At 40.4% G+C, this 14338-nt stretch overlaps 1 protein-coding gene across 1 annotated transcript in view; it reads right to left on the bottom strand.

Annotated features, from left to right (window-relative positions):
* Window positions 1–6937: 6937 nt before the first annotated feature.
* The window catches only part of KCNMB4 (potassium calcium-activated channel subfamily M regulatory beta subunit 4), a 65979-nt gene continuing 58578 nt past the window's right edge, over window positions 6938–14338 (bottom strand). Inside the window, exon 3 of the mRNA XM_070409733.1 lies at window positions 6938–10475. Coding sequence (XP_070265834.1) covers window positions 10307–10475 — 169 coding nt within the window. The 3' untranslated portion in view covers window positions 6938–10306. The remainder of the gene's footprint in view (window positions 10476–14338) is intronic.

The following is a 14338-nucleotide window of genomic DNA, read 5'->3' on the forward strand; positions in this document are numbered from 1 at the left end:
ATTTCCAAGCCCAATACAAGTAGTAGTCATCTACAGATGGCTCTGTAGCTGCTGCTGGGTGGCCCCAGGCAGTGGCTGACTTTGCACCTCTGGGATGCCCTAGAGCCAGTGCACCCAGTGGACAGCTTCAGACTATACCAGACTATAACTCTACACATCCACAATTGACACACTCAAGGGGCAGACTCGGTGAGCACCAAAGCCCCACTGAAGCAAGTCCTGCACAGCAGCTCTCCCATTGTAGCCACAGCTGGTCTTCATAGCCAATTGGCCTGGAGGTCAATTCTTCCCAGAGACACCAACAACAATCAAGGCTCAACTACAGTAAGACTGTGCACACAGCCCACACAAGGACTCACCTAGAGGGCTCAGCTAAGGTGACTGGGGAGGCTGAGCCACTGGGCCCTCTAGGACATCTACTACATAAAGCCACTCTACAAATTCCAGGAGACGTTGCAGGTCTATCTAATACATAGTAACACACACAAGGAAGCAGTCAAAATGCAGAGACAGCCCTAACCGGTTTGGCTCAGTGGATAGAGCATCGGTCTGAGGACTGAAGGGTCCCAGGTTTGATTCTGGTCAAGGGCATGTACCTTGGTTGTGGGCACATCCCCAGTAGCGGGTGTGCAAGAGGCTGCTGATTGATGTTTCTCTCTCATCAATGTTTCTAACTCTCTATCCCTCTCCCTATCTCTCTGTAAAAAATCAATAAAATATATATATATTTTAAAATGCAGAGACAAAGAAACATGTCACAAATGAAAGAACAGAAGAAATCTCCAGAAAAAATAAATAAATAAATGAAATGGCAGCAAGCAAACTACTAGATACAGAGTTCAAAACAATGGTTATAAGGTTGCTCAAGGATCTTAATGAGAGCTTCAAGGGACTTACTGAGAATTTCAGGGACCTTAGTGAGAACATCAAAGACATGGAAAAGGACCAGTCAGAAATTAAGCATACACTAACTGAAATAAAGAATAATTTACAGGGATTTAACAGCAGAGTAGAAGATTCTAAGAATAAAATCAATGATTTGGAATATGAGGAAGCAAAAAACACCCAAGCAGAAGAGCAAAAAGCAAAAAGAATCCAAAAATTTGAAGGTAGTGTAAGGAGCCTCTGAGACAATTTCAAGCGTACCAACATTCGCATTATAGGGGTGACAGAAGGAGAAGAGAGAGAGAGCAAGATATTGAAAACCTATTTGAAGAAATAATGACAGAAAACTTCCCCTACCTGGTTCCTACCACATCTCAGGCCTTCACCTCCCTATTGTCTGTGTCCATAGGTAAAGTATATATGCATATAAATTCTTTGGTTAATCTATACTCCCCCTCCTCTTCCCTCTGAGATTCATCAGTCTGTTTCATGTTTCCATGCCTCTGGTTCTATTTTATTTATCAGTTTATTTTGTTCATTAGATTCCATGTTCATCTATTTTGATTTTTAGATTCAATTGTTGGTAGATATGTATTTACTGCTATTTTATTGTTCATATTTCTCCTCCTCCTCCTCCTCCTCCTCCTTCTTCCTCTTCTTAAAGAATACCCTTCAACATTTAATGTAATACTGGTTTGGTGATGATAAGCTCCTTTAGCTTTTTCTTGTCTATGAAGCTCTTTATCTGATCTTTAATTTTAAATGATAGCCTTGCTGGGTAGAGTAATGTTGGTTGTAGGATCTTGCTATTTATCACTTTGAATATTTTTTGACATTCCCTTCTTGCCTGCAAAGTTTCTGTTGAAAAATCAGCTGACAGTTGTATGAGTGCTCCCTTGACTGCTTTTCTCTTGCTACTTTTAAGATTCTTTCTTTGTCTTTAACCCTTGGCATTTTAATTATGATGTGTCTTGGTGTGGGCCTCTTTGGGTTCCTCTTGTTTGGGACTCTCTGTGCTTCCTGAACATGTAAGTCTATTTCTTTAACCAGGAGGAGGGTAATGGGGAGGGGGGAAGGGGGACATCTGTAATACTCTCAACATTAAATATTTTTTTAAATAGAAATACATTTAAAAAGAATATAGATGAAATTGAAAGAGCTCAACTCACTTTTAGAAACCAAATGCTGGGTAAGACTAGAATTTCAGGGAAACTTCAGGTCTATAATTTCAGGAACTGGTGACAAAAAAGTAGACAGACACTTCATTGAAACTCATTAAAGCATAATTGTTAAGACATATTGTTGGCTTCCTCAGGATGGCACAAGCAGCATTAACTACCTCAATCTGACCTAGGAACCGCTAAAGAAAGCATAGCACAGATGTGAGTCTAGAACATGTAACCACATGATGAAATTATATTTAGGTTTATTATCAAAGGGAAGTACAGATGGCTATTATTTTTTAATCCTTATATAAGAATTTTTAAAATTGATTTCAGAGAGAGATGAAGGGAGAGATAGAGAAAAACATTGATGTGAGATAGAAATATCATTGGTTGCCTCCCTTACAAGCCTTGACCAGAGATTGAACCCTCAAACCTTTTTGGTGTATGGGACTATGCTCCATCCAACTGAGCCACTGATCAGGACCAGATGGCTATTTTATTTATGACCCTGAGGTCCTGAACAAATCTACATCCTCACCCATTGTGTTTCTTAACTAGGACATCTACTACATAAAGCCACTCTACGAATGGAATACAAGCACTGGTATAGTTATGATGGATCTTTTTTTTTTTATTAGGCTTTGAATTTCTGGTTTTAGCTTTCTACTATTTACTACTATTTCTACTATTTACTACTATTTCTACTATTTACTACTATTTATCTACTATTTTTAGAAGTTAAGGGGTAAGCTTGGATAGGGTTTGAATGTGTCAACATGAACCTTGATATATTCAGCCCTAAAAATTCACCAATTTAGTTAGAATTTTCAGGCATAAGGAGTCTCATACACCATAGAGATCTTTAATTTGGGTTTTAGTTAGATACAAGAATACCAGTAAGTTACTTTCCAAATTAGTTTTAGCCTAAGTTTGAATAGGGAAGTGCTTGGGGCTCTCAAGAAAGAGTTCTTCAGAGGAGCACTGAATCTTGCAGACCCTTCTACACAATAATCCCTCCCAATTAAGTTAGCAGGTGTAGTGTCACAAAGGGTGAAAGAATGTTCCTTGGTTAAAGTCCAAGGATGAAAGTTACGGGCTGGGATATGGAAAGTGCTTCAGGATTAGTAGAACTGCCCACCACAGAAATAGTTTGCTGGCCCTGAGGGAAAGGTGATAAAATAGTGCCACATTTTAAGGTTGGTATTGTAGTGCCCACTATCCAAAAACCTTTGCAAAGCTGTCATTTAATTATTATTTCTTTTTAAAATATATTTTTTAAAATGTTTTTTATTGATTTCAGAGAGGAAGAGAGAGGGAGAGAGAGAGATAGAAACATTAATGATGGGAGAGAATCATTGATCGGCTGCCTCCTGCAGGCCCTTTACTGGGGATCAGGCCCACAACCCAGAAATCAAACCCTGATCTTCTGGTTCATAGGTCGACACTCAACCAACTTAGCCATACTCTCTGGGTTGTCATTTAATATTTAAAGAAATTTCAACTTGTGAATTTAAGAGTAAATGGCTAAGTACTTGGTTCCTCCTCAGAGCAACTTTATTGTCCACTTACTGGTTTTTCCCCCCTTTACTTTGTGAACTAGCACAATTGTTTTCCAGTATCTTATCTGCTAACAACATCTACACGCATCTTTATCAAGTGGTTTCCCTCCTTTGTTGCTTCTAATAGTTTTATTGGAAGGGCATTGGTTTAATTTAAGTCTTACATCTCTAGGGCTCTTTCAAAAGTTTCCCTGAGGTGTTAAAGATCTGGAAATGTGGCTATTTCCAATTTTAGTCTTTGTTTGCTTGTTAAATCCCTTATTTCCAATTTAAGGTTATTCACAAAAAGTGAGGAAAGAGCAAGAGTCCCATATGCTTCAGTATCTACTCTTGAAAGTTATCTAAAGTTATTGTAAAGTCTACTCCTGAAGTTTCCAGTGACTTCTTTTGGAAGACTTTTCATTCCACTCAAAAAATGCAGACAATTGGCTTCAGTCACTTTTTGTTCTAAGATGTCCATCAAATGAACAATTGTGTTCTTATAAAAAATTTCCCATTGTAATTCTGCTAGACTCCTGCTTCTTATGTATATTCCACTGTTACCATAACCCATGCACTTACTTAAGAGGCAAAATTTCACCAAGAATAATTTAGAATTACAGCTAAGCCACTTCCTGATTTCTGACTTTCAGAAATTGTATGAGATAATACATGTTTGCTGTTTTAAGTTGCTAAATTTGGGGGTAATTTGATAATAATAGAGTGACTTTTCCACTATATATTTGTTTAAACAGTAGCCTATGATATTTAAATATAAAAACATTAGCCTATCTTTAGTATGAATTTTCATTTTCAGGCCAAAATTGCAATATGTATTTGTTTATTCATTAATTTAGAGTTTTTCCAGGGTTAACTATGTTTTGGATATATGATAAAGCGTTTAGATGCACACGGAAAGCACTTAATAAGAGATGGTTGGGGTTGTTATTATTCTATTTTGTCATGTACAAAAAGATCAACAAGCCTGAGCCAGTTTGGCTCAGTGAATAAAACATCAGCCTGAGGTCCCAGGTTCAATTCCAGTCAAGGGCATGTACCTCAATTACAGGCTCAATCCCCAGCCCTGGTTGAGAAGGAAACCAATCGATGTGTTTCTCTCAGATTGATCTTTTTCTTTTTTCTTAATTTTTTTTTTTTTTGCTAAAAGTATTACAAAGGGTATTACATATGTGTCCTTCCCCCCCCCCCCCGCCCTTGACAATCCCCTGCCCTCCCTTACCCCCCAGTGTCTTATGTCCATTAGTTATGCTTATATGCATGCATACAAGTCCTTCGGTTGATCAGATTGATCTTTCTCTCTCTCTCTCTCCCCCCGCCCTTTACTCTCTCTAAAAAAAAAAAAAAAAAAAAAAAAAAATTGGAAAAATATCCTCAGATGAGGATTAACAACAACAAAAATCAATAAGATATGTTTGTTTTAAATATGTTTTTTATTGATTTTAGAGATAGAGGAAGGGAGAGGGAGAAAGAAAGAGAAACATTGATGAGAGAGAGAAACATGGATTGGCTGCCTCAAGCCCAAAACCCAGGCATGTGCCCTGACTAGGAATCGAACCAGCAAACTTTTGGTACATGGGACAATGCTCAACCAACTGAGCCACACTGGCCAGGGCAAGATATATTTCTTGTCTCATAAGTTGGGAAGGAAGAATCAGTGGGTTAACAATCATAAGACAAATGATAAAATCTTACAATGTATGCTAAATTCTTAAGATGATAGAAGTATGTGCAAATTGCTATGAGAGCACAAAGGAAGAAATGATTAATTTAGCAGGTAGAATGGAGGGAGGAACTCGTGCCTTGAAGGTAAGGTAAACTTTCCAAGATAAGAAAGGATATAGGAAAACCTCACATACAGAGGACATAATGGATCTGGGAGCATTCATTCATTCATTTATCCATTCAATAAATATTTAGCACCTTAGTGCTAAATAAATATTTAGCACCACTGTGCCAGTGGTGAAAAAAATGTTTTACCAATACTGTTCTACCTTCATAAATCATATCATCTAATAGGAGAGATAAAGAGATGTATTTGAGAGATAAATAGATGTATTTATGGACAAGTAAACAAACAAACATATAAATATAAACAACAATAGGTACTACAAATGAAGAAAGTGGGGTAAAGAAGAAAATGACAGGAGAAATCTACTTACATAGGATGGTTTGGAAAGACTTCAGAGTATTTAAGCTCAGACCTAATGGATGAGAAAAAATAGATCTGCATACATGGTGAGAAGAGAGGCCCATGCCACGGACAGGACCCACGTGCCCAGACCCCAAGAAGAGCACAGTGTATCTGGACTATATGATATGTGATGGTAATGTTGATCTATTCCCAAAAGGTTGTCAAATTGTTTGATATAGCTCAGTAATTTTTCAGAACAAACTATCTGAGCCAGGTAAATGGTTCCCCACCCATGCTGTCAGATAATATTCTGTCCCATTATTTATCCTGTCACCGCATTGTCTGCCCATCACTAAGCTTGAGACAGAGACTAAGAGTGCATTAGAGCTGTGCAATATGCAACCAGAGCATGGAACAGGTGAGGACAGATCCCAGATCCAGGAGTCATCAGCTGAGCCCCTTCACAAAGAGACAATGTAAAGAATATCCCTATCATAGCACAAATCTAAACCATGGGGCTTTGGCATTGTAGCCGGGCAGCCAGCAGTGAGGAAACAGATATCGCAGGATGGAAAATTTAGAGACCCTTGTTATGCTTGGCTAACCATTAGGTACACTGTCACTAGCCACAACCTGGAGGGCAGACCTGTAGCACTGGGGAAAGTAGGTAGAAGAAAACCAGAGTTAGGACGTGCATTAGCTGCTCTTTGCTGTTTCTTGTGAAAGGGCTATGAAAAATTGTTGAGGTGAGACAGCTAATTTACAATGTGTCCTGCAACTCAACTGCTTCTGTCCTCCAAACAGCAGATTATTATTCCGTCTTTCTCAAGAGTCTCCATTAAGTATTATCGAGAGACAATGGGAGCCAGCTCAGCAGAAAAGATAAGATAAAGGGTGTTGCATTCCCACTTAAATGTACTGTTACAGAAGGTTCAAGGTGGCTGCCATTAAATTGAGGTATGGGGGTACAAGCCAAGCACAGACTAATAAGTAAGATGCTGCTGGTTTAAGAACTATAAGCATAGCCCTTTGGCTGTGGTTACTTTTATATGAACTGAAAGCAAATAGAGCAGAAACCTGATTTTGATGAAATTTTATCACCAATGTTGTGGGCACCCCTCAGATCGACTCCCTAACCCCAGATTTGGTTTGGATGCTGAGACCAATAACCACACACACACATACACACACACCAAGAGGGTATGAAAAGGTTTATTATTCACATAATGAGGCTTTCTGGGGAGAGCAGGGCAAGTTCCCAGGCAGATCCAAAATTGGCTTGCCTGGCTTGGCTTTTGTGTTCTTAGGGTGTGAAGCTGCGGGGAGGGTTCCTGCATTCAGGGCAGTGTTTGTGTGATTTGAACTTCCCACCTGGGCCAAATAAGAAGACACCCCAGCTTGCTAATCAGTTTGCCCAGGTGAGATTAGTGGGAAAGGAGAGGGACACAAAGAGGCTTGAAAGCTATCAGCAAACATCAAAAATGGAATTGGCCTCTTTATCGCAGCCAAATGAACTGTAATCCTGGCCTATACAAGCCTATGTTTGTTCAAGTCCTAAGGAAATCTACCTACGCCTACAAATCTGCATCAGTAGGCAGGGGCCTGCAAAGCTGTACTGCTCACCCCTCTCCAGGATTCAGATGTATCTGTAAGTCTGATGAGCAAGCATTTCTTAGAAGTCAAACTATGGCCACAGAGAACAATGGACAAGAGAGTTTCTTCCAGACAGCAGATTCAAGGTTTAACCAAGTACCTTTTCTCTTACCAAGGCTAAGGGTCTTCTTTAGCCCTGCTCAGCTTTTCATCATGGCCTAGACCCGTGGTCGGCAAACCTCGGCTCACGAGACACATGCGGCTCTTTGGCCCCTTGAGTGTGGCTCTTCCTAAGCTTTAGGAGTACCCTAAGTAAGTTAATAACAATGTACCTACCTATATAGTTTAAGTTTAAAAAAATTGGCTCTCAAAAGAAATTTCAATCGTTGTGCTGTTGATATTTGGCTCTGTTGACTAATGAGTTTGCCGACCACTGACCATTGAGGGCTATACATCATTCTTTTTCTTTAGTCTAGCATTCATTCTCCCCCTTTTCCTTTTAATAATAGAACCTTTTCCCTGGCATTTTAGAAGGACATATGTCCATCTAGCTGGACATATCTCAGCCTTCCTTGAAGCTAGGTATAGCTATGTAGTAAGTGATTATGGACTGAGCAGAAGTGATGGCTAAAACTTCCTTTAAAGGAAATAGCTTGCTCTCAACTTCCTCTTTTGATAGGCCGCACAGTGGAAGTGCTTCTTTGAGCCAGCGTTGACTATTGCCCTTGGCAATGAAAGAACAACAGGTGGATGCATCCTGGGCCCCTTAATTACCTTGTGAAACAGACCAGCCCTACTACTTCTCAACTACCTCTGGATGTTATGTGAGGAAGAAATAAACCATCTTATGTGAGCGATCATATTTTGGGGCCTTAAACCCTTTTCTCACTTATACAAAAAAAGATAATTAAAATAACTTTTCTCACTTATACAAAATAAAAGTTAAAATATTAATAAGTTTCTTTACCTCTTATTATCTTTAAAATGCCCTGTCTTTATTCCTTCAGGTTTTATCTTTAATGACAAGTATAAGTAGTCTCAAATTTAACTGGCTGAAAGCAAGTAAGACCCTAAAACTACAAGTGACCTCACGAATTCAGTGTGCTTCTCCTCTTTCCCAAAACTCAACCTATGGAATACAGTCGTGTGTACTCTTTGGGCCTAAATATAGGCATTTTATTAATATGTGTGAGTACCAAACTGATAGATGAAAACTCAGATTGATATATATCAATTTCCCTTTTGTCCAACACTTAACATATGTCCATGTGCTATTTTTGTCTACTCTCTGTAATCAATTAATCATAGATTATTGTATTAAGATAAAATGAATAAAGTAGACTTCATCTCCCACAAAGTGATGCAAAGATGATTTTCTGAGTCCCATTTTTGTGTGACTGCTTTAGAATGGTCTGCTGTGTTGCTAAGACAACAGGGATGCTGCCACAGAAAACTGGGATTGAAGTCAAGGCATTGGAGCTGCCTAAAGGGATGTCACAAATAGTGCGTTCAAGGCCTTTTTCACAGTGCAACCTGTAGTACTTGAATTAGGAAAAAATTATCAGAGTCATCTAGCACCCTTCCACTGAAGACTATGGCTCTCTCAATTACTTGCATTCTAAAATTAAGAAAACTGTGGTATGTGGACTAAAAGTCAGGAAAGCATCATTCCATTAGCATGCATCTTACTTAGAACCCTGAGCAAATAGTTGAGGGAGCTTGTCCTTAACTTCTAATTTGCCTTTATTTTACTAGGAGCATGTCCAGAGTATTAGAAGAAAGCAAAAAGGAATTATATTGTCAGGTGTTCCTCCACTAAAAATGTAACATTTCATCTAAACAAAGGTTTGGTTCTACCTGGTAAATAAATAGGGTAGGTTTGATATTCATCGAGATGTGGGATTGACATTTGGAATTTGAACTTATGAACAGATTCAAAGAGGTCTGGTCTCCTCAATGAACTTTTGATAAAGGCACAGAAAACTCAGCCGTGATATTGAGCTGGGCTGCATCTCCAGGTTTGTCCAAGCAAACTGAACATCAGCAATATTCTTGCTTTAATACTGGTAACATCAAGGCAAGGACAAAGAAAATCAAAACAAAATGTTTGGATGGATCTTGAATAATTTTTCTGACTTAAAAAAAAATGAAAACAGCATTTGACTAAGCTGAAAGGTGTCCTTCATATCATGTACATTCTATTGCACAAGTACAAAATCCATCCAAAATAAACATGAGCAAGATGAATAGAGGAGTGCAGTGCTCTAAGAGCTAGTACGGGCCTTGTTCAGAATTATGCTCTTCTCTTTAAAAAAAAATCTGCTGAAAAATAATGGACAGGCAAAGGCAAGTGTTAGAGGACATCTTTTTCCAACCTTAGAGCATCCCTGGTTGAAGATTCATGGAAGTGATTGGAGACTGAGCAGTATTTCTTCTTCAAGCAAAAGCCCAATGGTACTCTTTAATAATGGAAACGGAATTATATGGTGAAGTCAAGATCTGTGCAGGAATCCTCATCTCCAAGTCAAAGTTTAGTCTAGCAGAATCAAGTGAAACCCTGAAGAACTTTTTTTTTGAATCCTGGTGTTTTAAGGATAAAAAAGAAAATAGAAAAGAACACAGATCACTCTAGTTTAATATTTTTAAATACCATAAATCATCATGATTTGTATACTACACTGTACAATTATACACTGAGACTTTCAAAAAAAATTAACATTTTGTCAGATTTTCTGAATTTTACTCCAGACAGCTAAGAGCTTGACCCTTTAGCCATGGCTACAACACATAGAATATCATCTATGAGGTTCTAAGTCTTCCAGTTGTGCCTGTTGCTGCTGCCATTGAGGGAGGAGCCTCTCAGAGACCTCTCATAGCCCCTTCCATCTCCTGCGCCGGGAACAGGCTCTGCAGGTAGATGTGTGCCAATGGGTGCAGCTTCTGTGCTTTGCTTTCCACACGTCTACTCCCCTCTAAGAGAACTTGCGCTTCTTCATGGCTTCTGCCTTGACGGCCAGGCTCTTGGCACAGATGGTCAGGACCACAATGAGGACGCCCACCACAAATGTCACCAGGGGCCAGAGGAAGCAATGCAGGAGGACAATCTCATCATGTGTGCGATGCAGGAGCACGTCATCTGGTCTGCAAGACAGTGGAAAACAGGAAAGAAAGTGTGGTCAGCTGCCTTGGCATGGCATTGAAAAGTCTTTACAATCTGGAGCCCAGCTTTCTGGCTCAAAGGGAATAAGCACCATTGAAAGTGAAGACTTGGGGGTTCCAAGATGGCTGCGGAACAGGTAGAAGCTATACTCACCTCCTCCCAGTGCCACACCAGGTTTACAGTTAAATTATAGTGCAATCAACCTGAATAACCAACTGAAAGATAGCTGAATAGAAGTATCATAACCAAGGATTTACAGAAGAAGCCACGTAGAGACTGGTAAGAAGAGTGGAGATGCAGAGAGGTGTCTGGCCCCTGCACCCACAAGGGGGCTGAGAAGCCAGAAGGATATCTCGGCTGCAAAAAGTCCCTCCTGAGAAATGTGGGGTCTCAACCCCAGGATGGGATCCCCAACCCAGAATACCAGGAGTCTTCACAGTTCCTGGCAGTGGAAATTAGCTGAGACTCTGTCTACCTGGAAGAGGAAGCAGTCTGCTAGAAACCCAGGTGTTCTCTAAAGGGCCAATGCACAGGATTTTGCTCTTGGACATTCACATGGGGCTCCGGTAAAGAGAAGGTGACTTAGGTCATATGGGAGTCATAAAAAGAAGATTGGGGTGTGTCCTCGAGGAGCAATCTGAAAGGTTACCCATGGAGGTCCCTGTGCTGAGTACCAATTCCACACTGCCCTTAGGTGCCATCTTCCCAGGGTCGAGTACTCCTATTCTTACACCAGTTTGGGGGGTGCACTAATCCAGGAGACACCACACTGCCAAGCTCAAGTCCTATAGAAAGGTCTGTTGGCTGCACACAACAGGGACCTTTATTGTGGTCTTTTTCTAGAGAAGCACTAGGTGGATATTCAGACAGTTGCTGAGCTGTGTGGCTTTAAAACAGGGGCCAGTCTTGCCCCCCTCCAGCAGGCTTGGCCAGCATCACCTCCAATGAGAGGCTGTTTTGATCTGTCCTCCCAAGAATCAGTTGCCCAACCCTGCTGAGCTCAGTTCTGTGGGGGAAGGGAGTGCAGCTCAGAGCTGGGACCTTTGGAGCATGTCTTCCTTGGAGGCTTTTGTTCTGGACTCTGACAGGCAAGAGGTTGTGTGGTTACAGAGCAAGGAAGACGTAACATGCTTGCCCTCCTCCTGCAGGATCAGCTGGCACCACCCCAAATGTGAGACTCTTTTGATCTGTCCTCCTGAGTCCTGGTGGCTCTCCCCAACTGAGCTTGCTCCTGTGAAGGGCTGGCTGGCCACACCCAACCTGAACCTGACATGTGCTCCTCCTGCGGGAGCTAGGGTTGGAGACTCTGGCAGAAACTGAGTGGCATGGCTCTGGAGTAGGGGCCACTTTCCCCGCTGAGTGAGCTGCCTCCCAAAAGGAGACCTTCTAGACCCATCTTCCTGACCCAGGTCACCCCACCCTACCAAGCTTGTGCCTTGTTTTAGGGTCTATAGGTCATGTCCAGCCTAGGCCCACTCTATCGTTTTTCTTCAGAAGGCTCTGAAGGAGGCAACCTCAGGGGGTGGCAGAGTAGCTGACAGGTGGAGGTGGACCTCAGGGAGCCTTGGAACTTTTATAGATCTGCCCCAGGCTCAGAGCTGAAGGAAGCTGACCCTTGTATATAGCTTTGCCCCTTCCACATACACCCAGGCACAGTAGACACAGCCACAAATAGTGAATAACATAGTAGCTCCAGACAGGTAGCCCAAGGCCAGTAACACATTATGTCTGACATCGACACTGGAACCTTACCCAAGTGGACCCAGAACCAACACAACCAATGGCTTCACCACCCTTACTTCAGATTAGTGGCACATTCAAAGGGGGATTCCGGCAGACATCAGATCCTGCTGGGAATAACTTCTCCTTAGGGAGCAGTCCCTGAAGAGAGACTCATACACAGTAATCGAGATCTATCCTTTATAGTCAGCCAGCATGAGGGTTAACTCCACCCATGAATGATCCAACAGTATTCGAGACTCAACTACAACAGGAGGCCACACATAACCCATACAAGAGACATTCCTGGAGAACCTAATTCAGGTGATCAGGAATATTGCACCACTGAGCCTCACAAGACACCTACATCATAAAGTCACTATAACAAGTTTGGGAGTCATAGCACAGCTACCTAATACACAGAGATAAACACAAAAGGAAGACAAAATGGGGAGACAAAGAAATATACCATAAATGAAAGAACAAACGAAATCCCCAGAAAAAATAATGAAATGAAATAGAAGCAACCAAGTGCAGAGTTTAAAACAATGGTTATAAGGATGCTCAAGGACCTTAGGGGAAGAATGGAGGATCTCAGTGAGAACTTAAACAAATAGATAGTAAGCATTAAAAAGGATATAGAAGCCATAAAAAAGAACTACTCAGAAATAAAGAATAAAATATTTGAAATGAAGAATACACTAGAAGGAACCAACAGCAGGTTAGATAAAGCAGAGGATTGAATCAGTGATTTAGAGGACAAGATAATAGAAAACACCCAAGCAGAGCAACAAAAGGAAAATAATTTTCTTAAATTAAAGGAAGTCTCAGGGACCTCTGTGACAACATCAAGGATAACAACATCCGCATCATTTGGGTACCAGAAGGACAAGAGTCAAGAATCTGTTTGAATAAATAATGGCTGAAAACTTCCCTAACCTGGTGAAGGAAAAAGACACACAAAGGGGAAGGTTGTGAGGGGGAAGGGAAAATTGGGTAAAGGGGATCAAATATATGGTAATAGAAAGAAACTTGACTTTGGGTGATGAGCACACAATGTTGTATTATACAAATATCAAATTATAAGATTACACATCTGAAATTTATATAATGTTATTAACCAATGCTATCTCAATAAATAATAAGAAAAATTAGTAAAAAAAAAATATTATCTTTGACTTTGTCTCACCAAACAAGATTTCTTCCACCCCACAGAGCCTGTTCTATTGGCTAACAGGTGAACTCTTTTTTTAATGGCTAGAAAATTTCTTTCTTTTTTCTTTCTTTTTTAATCCTCACCCAAGGATATTTTTCCATTGATTTTTAGAAAGAGGGAAAGACAGAGAGAAATATCAATGTGAGAGAAACACATCAATTGGTTGCCTCCTGCACATGCCCCGACCAGTGCCTGAGCTGGGGAGGAGTCTGCAACCAAGGTACATGCCCTTGTCTGGAATTGAACCTGGGAACCTTTGATTCCATAGACCGATGCTCCATCCACTGAGCCAAACCAGCTAAGGCTAGAAAAGTTCTTAAACTAATCCAGATCATGTAAAAATCTTACAGCACTATAATTTATTGTATCAATCACATAATGGTAACTATACCAATCAAGAGACAAGATAATCCACTTCAAAGTATTTTCTCCAAGAGATCCTATAGAGCAGCGGTTCTCAACCCGTGGGTCGCAAACAAGGAAAATATATCCTGCATATCAGATATTTACATTACGATTCATAACAGTAGCAAAATTACAGTTATGAAGTAGCAACGAAAATAATTTTATGGTTGGGTCACCACAACATGAGGAACTGTATTAAAGGGTCGAGGCATTAGGAAGGTTGAGAACCACTCAGAGAATTTTCCTTTTCATCTAGGCTGCTAGGAAGTTAAAATTTTGGCCCATCTCTAGCAAGATTCTATGGCTTTTTTGTGCCAACCAGACCCCTAATGCATTGTCTTATTTTCTTCATATTTCTGATTTATTTTATCTTGCTAAATTCTATCAACCTTTAGATCACTCATTAAACCCTTCTTAGAATACACATATATTAATTATGTACACTTATTGTATACCAAGGATACAATAAACCTTGGAAACTTTTTTAGCTGTCAAGCTTTACCC

This window comes from Myotis yumanensis, unplaced genomic scaffold (genome assembly GCF_028538775.1).
Source record: "Myotis yumanensis isolate MYYU_CA2020_CCGP unplaced genomic scaffold, mMyoYum1.0.hap1 SCAF_3, whole genome shotgun sequence".
Classification (NCBI taxonomy): Eukaryota; Metazoa; Chordata; class Mammalia; order Chiroptera; family Vespertilionidae; genus Myotis; species Myotis yumanensis.